This window comes from Echinococcus granulosus, assembly GCF_000524195.1.
Source record: "Echinococcus granulosus chromosome Unknown EG_S00026, whole genome shotgun sequence".
Classification (NCBI taxonomy): domain Eukaryota; kingdom Metazoa; phylum Platyhelminthes; class Cestoda; order Cyclophyllidea; family Taeniidae; genus Echinococcus; species Echinococcus granulosus.
Window position 1 is genome coordinate 657,966 of NW_020170406.1, and position 9,766 is coordinate 667,731.

At 42.8% G+C, this 9,766-nt stretch overlaps 2 protein-coding genes across 2 annotated transcripts; one reads left to right on the top strand and one right to left on the bottom strand. All coding sequences in view use genetic code 11, as the record gives it.

Moving 5' to 3' along the window:
* Positions 1–2,068: 2,068 nt before the first annotated feature.
* EGR_04307 (RNA pseudouridylate synthase domain-containing protein) lies at positions 2,069–4,467 on the top strand (the record flags this gene model as incomplete). Its single annotated transcript, XM_024493556.1, has 4 exons — positions 2,069–2,290; positions 2,326–2,451; positions 2,518–2,793; positions 4,054–4,467. 4 exons carry the CDS (start codon positions 2,069–2,071, stop codon positions 4,465–4,467), a joined length of 1,038 nt encoding a protein of 345 aa, XP_024352064.1.
* A 350-nt stretch (positions 4,468–4,817) lies between these two features.
* EGR_04308 (Protein regulator of cytokinesis 1) lies at positions 4,818–9,766 on the bottom strand (the record flags this gene model as incomplete). The annotated part of the gene is made up of 13 exons (XM_024493557.1): positions 4,818–4,905; positions 5,546–5,841; positions 5,915–6,088; positions 6,198–6,431; positions 6,505–6,669; positions 6,952–7,275; positions 7,420–7,584; positions 7,666–7,756; positions 7,843–8,090; positions 8,585–8,854; positions 8,927–9,097; positions 9,138–9,419; positions 9,461–9,766. The coding sequence occupies 13 exons, from the start codon at positions 9,764–9,766 to the stop codon at positions 4,818–4,820; spliced, it is 2,814 nt and encodes a 937-aa protein (XP_024352065.1).

A 9,766-nucleotide genomic window follows, 5' to 3' on the forward strand; every position in this document is an offset into this window, starting at 1 on the left:
CATGGGATTAATTTGCAACTATGTTTAGTTCGAAAAATGCCTATTAAAAGTGCGTTAAAAATGATCCTGGAAAACAAATTCTATCTCGCTTTTTTTGAAAACTATAAGGTGTTTTTTTATTGCTTTGTGATCTCCATGAGCATAACTAATCACGGTTTACCTAACAGAATGCGATTTGCCTTTTAAAGAATCCCAAGAGTTAAGAGCCGCACAATTTGACGATAACTAAACTCTTGAAGTCAAAAAAATTAAGAATAATCCTATCCTGCTGGATACATTAAATTCAGAAGCCGGGAAGGACGAGAGGACCTCTTACCAATAGTTGGCCAAATATGCGGAATAGTGTACAACAATGGGCACAATTTATGTATCCTCCGCCAGTGAAGTGCATCGTCACAACAAACATGCTGCCAAAATATTCCCCTTCCCCACTACCTGTTTCAAACGCGTCTACATGGACATTTTTGCCCTCCGCCTATTCCCAGCGGATCTACTTTCATATTGACCTGAATTGGCCTTTACATACAATAGTCTCAGGCGACGCCAATTAAAGATGCATCAAAGCTGACAGCGATCAAAAAGTTTGGTTAAGGCTTTACTTTTCTCCCTACAAACATTAACAAAAGATAGCATTGCCAGCAACCAGTAAGTTGTCTCTGTTTCCTTCCGAGATTTACAATGTCTATTCAGATGAGGTGACATAAAATGAGAGCTAACCATCCTGCCACAAAGGACCTTATCGGACAATTTCTCTGACAAATGAATCCCGGGGTTGTAGACAATCATGGTGTGTGTTGAATTGCGTTGTACCCACGGGTTTACACAGAGTCTAGTCCAAGGTGAAAACAAATATCAGCTGCTTGCTTCCAGAATTAGTGTTTGACATCGCCACTGATGGAAGTGGTTTCACTTCTTGCCATTTAGTCTCAAACACCACATACTCGACTTAGAATTCTACAAATTTTTGCCATAATTTTCGCGCGTTCTCCTTTGAGCATGAGAGTAGCATGGTCTCTAAAAATTCGTATTATTTGATTGAATAAAGACGTCGGAGCATGGAATGGTGACTTCCTATTTTTCCTGACCTCCATGTCTGAGGCTAGTAAGGTGGCAGGATCAGTACAGTTTCTTCTCCACAGTTTTAACACAACTCCTAAAACTTTAGCAGGATTGCTGAGATATTACAGTTACCTTAAAGTATAAATGAGTTTTAGGTCAACTCCTAAATGCTGGAAGTGATTTTGTGCAGATACGTTACAGTATCAAAAAGTGTTTGTTGACAGAGAATAAACTAAGGGGTCAGTTAATTGAAAAAAAACAGTAAACAATTCAACTATTGTTTTGCTTTATTAACTTATGAAGTATAAAAAGGATTTGACAAGTGGCAGCAGAAAGGATTCAGAAGAGTGACGACTTTCGCAGCATGGCCAGTTTAAGACATTTTGCTATTGGGATACTAGTCTAAGAATAATAACGATTTCCTGGTAAAAAGTGGCATTTATTTCATTCCACAAATAAAGAAGGGAGAACCGTTCAAGTGGGATGCACGTCAAATAAACTGTAGTTTAATCATAGCCATTAGCAGTTTTGCTTTAAAGCTAGTGCCACAACTTTTTTAACTAGTCGTCATGGACTAAAGATGCTTTATAAACTTAAGCAAATGGTATTTCATTCTGCTAGATAATTGGACGCGTCTAACCTATTTTGAAATCTTGACATTACCAGTTAATTGATTTTGATTTATCTAGATAAAACTGAGCTTGTGCAAAAATTAAGCCTAATGATCATGGTGAAATTTTGGAATAATCAGCCCCGTGTGCTCATTTTAAGTCATTTAATAATTTCGCGACTGTTTAATTTGAAGGTTGGTCGAGCCTACTTTTAAGACTGTCATGTGTTCCACTCTGTGCTACCAACAAATAAATGCTTGATTTAAATTTCACTGTATTAGAAGCCTAGCTTGGTATTGTTTGCTTACGTGGTATCGGCTTTGACTTCAGTTTTATGACTAAAATGCATAGCTACACAGCTGCATGTATTCATTGATCGTTTCGTAGACCCTGGTTAAATGAATATTCTTAGTATCGCTCTACTCCGAGCATGGGTATTCTTGATGTGGAACGCTCAGCAACTTATTGCTTATATTCGGGGTAAACGGAGCGTCTTCATCCCCATCACCGATCTGCGAATAGTTTACTGCGACAACGGCCTTCTTGTTGTGGACAAGTCCCATGAACTGCTGCTAAACAGTATACACCCCTGGCAGAATTATGTGACCCTTCAAATGCAGGTGTGTGAAACCTGTCATTTTTCACTATTTCCTAGCTCTTTTTTGCACTGCCCCGACTCGCCGACTTCACACTAGACCATATGTATCGATTCGTCCATCGTCTTGATGCTCCCACCAGTGGTCTCATTTGCATCGCCTATTCGCCAAAAATGGCCGGCCTAGTAAGTTTTTTACGCTCAGATACTGTAGGAAAGACAACTCGCTTATACCGAAATATCACCTATTAGGCGGCAAAGGCATTTCAAAATAGGACTACCAAAAAGCTCTACATAGCAGTTGTATGGGGGCATGTCCAAGATTCTACGAGTCTGGATAGAGCTCGTCTACCCAGGTCTGACTATCTTCCAACTCTCAATATCAACGTCTCGCACTGTACCGAAATGTGCACAAAAACAGGAGATATGGAGTATCTGGTGGACTTTGCGATTGGAGATCTACTGTTCTCATGGCCAGAGGGTCGCCGGCAGAAGATCATGGTTCCGGATTGGACGCCTAATTGCTGGGTAAGGAGTTATTTGAAAGACTACTCAAATCATCTCGTCATTGGGAACGACCTGAAAAGTATCTGTGAATGAAGGATTGTTCCCCCGAAGTTGGGCCGTCTAAACCGTTAAACGGTAACGGCATTTTCCTAATGCAAGTTTCGGACTTTTTGATTTTGTTTACATAATACCTTAACGTACGAGTGCCCTTACAAATTATTGAAAATGTAGGCTGTTGAATCGGGAAGCTAGTAATGTACCGGTTTTATTGAAGCGTAGAACGTGAGCTATCTACGTAAATGGAATAAGGCCTAGAAGTTTAGAAGTATCCCCTATAACTTCAATGAAAGCTTAGAGAGCTACTGGTACAGATGAAGTTGGCATAATCTCGTGCCAATACTGTGGAAATCTGTAAGATGTCGCGTAGTCAAATATACAATGGAAACAGATATTATTATACCGACTAGACCCTTTCATGCTCATCGTTGTTCACTTCGCCCTCCTTGCCCACTCTTCTGCTTCAACTATCATTTATCTTCAAGAAATTGTGATTAGTCGAAAACCAGGGATGAATTTAGTCCAAATTGATCCAAAAACGGACACGAATGCTGCTTGTTTGATTGGTAGTGTTGGTTATCGATGATTTTGACGGGATTTCTAAAATATCACGTCGTTTCTAGTTGGACAACACTATAGCATTCATTTGGGAGGTGGTACTGTGGATCAAACAAGGCGGGTTCCGTATGGAAATAGCTCTTTGTGGGAAAGTCTGACTCTGACATTATCAATAGCGCCCTGAAGACGAGTCAGGTCTGTTCCCCCTTGCTGTCCGTTAGTCATTACTCGAGATACAGATGGTCTTCAGAATTTGACAGTCGTTCTGTTTTGAATCTCCACAAATTCAATTATTCACAGCAAATGCCTTCGTCTTATGATGCTTTGGCATGGCACCCAACCAGCCGTCGATGCTTTAGACCAGGTTCGTCAAAGCTGCGACCAGTGTAGCACCTGAGTTATTTCTGAGAACGTTAACTTGTACGAGTCTGAAAGCACTCTTGCTGAGAGACTACTAACATGGGTATATTTCCATACTACCAACGTGGTGGCTCGATTGAGGGCAACTGGTTCAGCGTCTAAGTTACCTTTGGGAATGCGGAAATCTCTATAATGTATGCTACAATGCGCCAAAGTATGGCTCAATTTTTATTAAAGTATTCAGGTGCAGTCAACGAGCACATAAACATGCGGAATCGTCGACATTTATCTGCTTTACACGTTTAGCGCCCTCGATCCGCGCAGACCAAAGTAACGGTCCTGAAACACGGCTTTCTCGAAGGTTCACCAGCCAGTCTACTTCTGCTCGAACCGCACTCTGGTCGTAGGCACCAACTGCGTCTGCACTGCGCCTTGGGCCTACGCGGCCACCCAATCGCCGGCGATCTCCTCTACGGCCGTCTCTATGGCGATGGAGATTCTGTGGAAATCATAAAGGACCACCGTCTGCCGCGTCTCATGCTCCATGCGTACTCCCTCCACCTTGAACTCGTGCCAAAACCGCCCCGTGTGAAGGGGGAGAAGAAACAGGAGCGGGTCGATGGAGCCCATCCCCAACCGGTGGAGCTCTACTTTGAGTCTTCGCGCGATATGCTCCAAGGCTGCCATTGGGTCGATGCTGCCGTGTTTCATAGCTTGTGAATAGCACTTTTCTTTTGGCTTCTACGGCCCTGACATCTTCCATCTCCTACTACCACAGGAAATTTGTAGTTCAGAGTTTGGTACATTGTTTTTTTGTACTGAGATTCGGAAGTTCTCAGTAGAATAAATTGATGCACAATGATGTTTGCACTCTGGATTAACCTTTTACTGGGTTCCACGTATTGTCAATTTATTCTAGACGCTAGATGGAGTGCTGCAAATCTGTTCCAAATTTTGGTTTCTGATTCTTAGTGCATAAGCGCAATGGCTTTCGGAATTGACAGGAGGAATAAGGCACTATTGTTACACCGAATTTGGGAGGCAACATGGAAGACCTTTTAAGGCGGCAGTTACGTGTTCGCCGCCAGCGTCACATGGGACGTGCCTATCCGTTCAAGATAACCGTCTGCGAACAGATGGGCGCAAAGTTCCCCCGGCCTGAGACACCATTACGTGTTTTTTTTAAACATCACACCTCCAGACGGCGCTGGGTAGGCATCTTCTGAGTGCCTGGTGGTGAACGCATTCGACTCAGTGCAATGCTACATTTGAAATTGACTTCGATTAAAGCATTTCCCAAATCATGACAAAAAGCACCGGTAAAAAACATCTACTTGCAGAAGTACTCGCCAAATGTTGATAGCAATGAGTGAATTTTGTAGAGATAGATATAAATAAAGAAAAGATGTATCAATGGACTCGAATCTACACTATCCCTCAAAGTAGTAGGCAAAAATTGGCGATAGTTTCAGATTGAATTCATCAATAAAAAAAGATCCATTATCACATAAAACCAAAAGTGTCAAATGATTGTACAGAACAGACGCCGCAATAAATGAAATGACCGATAAAGTAGACACTAGAAATGAGTGTTCTCTTGAATATTTGCGTCTATCTGTTGGTCGATTTTGAAGCGTTACAGCAAGGTAGTTTTCACGATCTACAACGAAGAATCCCCTCTACAGCTTCTCATCCAACAAAAACAAGCATTATAGTCAACCACCTTTCTGGGGGTGCATTTTGAACAAACCACAGAACTGGGAGGGCGAAGGGGTTTCAGGTACATAAGCTGACATACCTTTCACTATCATTTGGGGTTCTTAACCTTCTGGTTCTCCATCTACTTAAAGGCGTACCATTGGTCGCATCACGTTCGCCATCACGGCGAAAAAAATTGACCACTGAGACCGTGCGTGGCGGCTCCTTAGGTGGTGGAAGAGCACGTGGTGTCATTTGATCCAGCCGACTGCAGGGGGTTAGCAGGGTTGGAGTTACAGCTGCAAACCTCGTCACAACACGCGGCGTGCGAAGTCGACTTGGTGTAGCCGGCGTTGGGGTCGATGGGGTAGTATGAAGGCTGTCCATTTTTTGTAGCTACGATGCAACAGATTTACTGAGCGATAGCTCACACAGGTTTGTCAGGCTTTGAAAGTAGGATGAAACTCACCCTGCGTGCGACAGGAGCTCGACCGACAGGCGTAACGAAGATCGTTTCGCCTTTAGTGGAGGTGGGGGATACCGATTGATTGCTCTTGAGGACAGAAGAGGAGGAGAAGGAGGAAAGGCTTGAGGTTATCATTCGATCATTTGATGCATCTTGCGAAGTCGTTGCCTTGTCCGACTAAATGAGAAGCACGTAGAGCTACTTTAATTTGAAGATAAAGTAGTAAAAGTGGTGCTCATGTAAGATTTCACTTAGAGATCTAAATCGGAAGTCAGCTAAAGCTCACCCTTGGCTGCCATCCTGAGGTCGCCGCATTCTTGGGGCCTGGAGCATTTCTATTCTCAATTTCCGTTGCGCTGTTACCCATTGGAGTGAGACGATTAACGTTGCTACGCCGATGTCTAAAAAGATCTACCACTGAGACTGGACAGGATGGCTCCTTAGGCAGTGGGACAGCTCGTGGTGTTAGCCGGTTCAAATAACTGCAAGAGGCCGATGCCTTCGGAGTGGTTGTACCCTTCTATTTGGGTCGGTGAAAGGAAAAGCGTTAGTTGGGACACCTTTAAAGCATCGATAAGATGGAAGGCAATAACCTTGCGAGCTGTAGGGGCTCGACCAATGGGTGTCGCGAAGATGGAGTCACTTTTTACTGAGGTAGGGGATACCGGTTGGTGTGTGCCAAGGTTAATGTCTCTGTTATGAACCCAAAGACTAGAATAACTGGAGGTCAGATCGCCTAGGCTTGAACTCCCATCAAACTACAGTAAAAGAAGTAAAAATATGGTGAGTGACGCGAATAACCTTGAAACAGGTGAAATCTTATGTTTTAATAGGTCGAATTAACCTCAACGTGTTTGGAAAGAGGGATAAATATCACATTACTCACATCTGAAACTTTTACCATAGTTTTTGAGAAGATCGATAATTAAAGTCAAGATAAAACAAACTATCATGGTTGCTAGTTGATACAGAACAAATCCAGTAAAAACACATTTGCGAACAATGGAACATCAATACCCAATTCCCAACGACTAACATACCCATGACACAGTAGTTTTAGTCGACGAAGCCCCTAAACCTGTTGGGGTCTTCAGTCCACTCGAAGCTTGGGCAGGCTTGTTGCCACCACAGCCGAAAAGATCTATCACTGATATCGGACGTGGCGACTCTGCAAGTAGCCGAACAGCCCGTGGAGTCATATGCCTTAACCTTCCACAAGAAGCAGAGAAACCCGAATTTTTTGAGGCAGAATCCACCATAACACGCGGTGCACGAAGTCGACTTAGCGCAGCAGCCTTCGAAATTGATGAAATACTTGGAGAACCAGAAGCGCCTACTTCGTCTCTCAGTTTGGGCCATTCAACCTATTGCAAAACATCTTTATTACTCCTCGTCCTGAATAGTTCTCGCACAGAAAATTGCTCCTCCTAGCAGAAATTAGCCCCATGCGACTTTGGGCCACCAGATTGCGAAAAACTCGACAGGCGCTGATTGAAAATGTGACCAACCTTCTGAATGGCGGGCTTTTGATCGATGAGGGCAGCAGAATTGAAAACCGCTGAAGCTGATTGGTTTTTGTCGGGGAAGGGACTCTTAAACCGAGAATAAAAACCAGGTCGCAAGTTTGCACCACCTGAACGAGCTCGGACTGTGGAAATAGCCGATTTTGGCGACTAAATTGTAGGAAATATCAATTTAAAAGCATAACTTCAATTAAAGTTGTCGAAATAATTAGTACTGGCAAAAGGACTTACTTGATTAGGTTTCAATATAGATTTTCGAGAATAATTTCCAGCTCTGGTGGCGTTAGAAGTACGCAGAGACATGACAGATTTCGACAGAAGTCTAAATTAAGCAGAAAAACAACACAATGCGAGTTTAGCTCAAAAACCTGGATGTTTGGTAACACAAGGCTGTAAACATCTACTTACTGAGCCTGCTTTTCTGGGCTGAGCCTCTGTGTTCCTGGTGGAGCTCGATCAGCCTCCCTTCTCGCCTCCTCAACGTACACCTTGGCGGGAAGACCAAAGACCTTGAAATCCTCACTTTTGTGCGCCACTGAAAACAAGAGCTTCTCAAGTTGAGGAAGAATCCGCTCCCTGATTGAGGTGGCTTCCCTTTCCAGTTTGAAAAGATCCTTACTTTGTGTCGGTAGATGTTTTGATTCGTATAGCTGTCCCTATAAATAGATATTAAGCATAGATAAGATCAAGTAGACACGACCAGGCTTTAAATTCGTCCTCAAATCTACGCTTACCGATCCCTTTCACTCATTTTAACCTGTATCTTGTGTTCCATTTGTAAAATAATTTTTGTAATCAGCTCCACAGTACACGGGACAGAGTTGAGTGCATGCACGTTATGCAGACCCTCCTATTTAAGCATCAAGCTTCTCTCTACAGCATAATTCCCTACTTTCTTTTGGAGATGGACCACAGCAACCATTAGGAGCACTTAAAAACAAACACCTTATTATCCTAAGGAAGTCCTCCACAGGATTATTGCTGAACACTGAAAACGAGTTTACTAGAATGAATTTAATAAAATCTTTGTAGAATCATGTATACGAAAGTATGTCGAGGAGTAGTAGTACGCCTGCACCAAAGGATCACACCAGACTATTTAGGAGAACATATATAGCGGAATCAAATTGGTTAGAAAGGACTACTACACCTCAACTTGAAGTAGACGAGCGAATGATGCGCGCCACGAATAGAAAGCAGCAATCGCGTCAGTGTGGAGGGTGCGATAGTCCTGCCAATCCTTGATTTGATTTTCCAGGTGCTCTAGATACACCTCATCCAACGAGCTTTCGTTGGGATCCAGTGGGTAAAGCTCACGTATACATGGATCTACCAAACATTCATCAAAAAGTTTGTGTAAATCGAGCAGGTTCGACCTGATTGCCTCCTTCAACCTTTCAGTCTGTGCGGACTCCCTAATCTAAATGGGGAAGGATACTTAGCACAATTTTGAATCCCACAACAACAGCAAACATAATTCTACAAGCCTTACAGCTGCAACACGCTTCTTTAAGCTCAGAAAAGTTGAGATGCTTGTATTTGTTGAGTTTTCGTCACATGTGCCTGAGGACAAGGTAAAGTCGTCATTTTTCCCAGTAGTAGCATCGCTTTCTATGACTTGATTGGATACCTTGTGATTGCACGTTTCAGCATATCGCTGTGCCTAAATATTTACATAAAGGACGTTGAAAAAGATTAAGTACCAGCTTTATGAGGAGTTCGTTAATATCATGTTCGATTGCCTCGAGTAATTGTGGTGAAGGGGCATAATCATAGGTGTAATGCTTAAGAGGTCTGCCCAATGCCTTACTGAGGCGTTGATGTTCAGCTGCTAGGGATCTGAAACGATCGATCCGGCTTGACACCATAACTGAAAGATGTTTATAAGCCTCTGCCAAATTTCGCTCGCGTACAATAAGAGGGAGATTGTGCTGCAGTGGTTTTTCCTTCAAACCGAGAATACTATTTAGCTTACTGACTTTCACCTTAAGAAATTTAAAAGGTTATCTTAAGCATAAGCACAAACCTCCATTTCGTCTACGACTGAATGAAGATGAGCAACAGATCTTTCTTCCTCAGATATCATATTATCTAATAACATGTCCAAGTGTCGCTTTAGTATGCACTTGCGTTCTTCGTAGGGCTTTTCGTCAAGACCAATATCATCCCATATTTTTAAGAGATGATTGACCTTTTCTTTTAAATCAGCAAACAAATACTCGATCCATTTTTCGTTCTTCGAGAAGGCAATTCGACTGAGGGGGGAAAAACTTTGGTATGCATCTACCGAAGGCCGAGGACAAGAAACAAATCCACTACTTCCAACAGACAT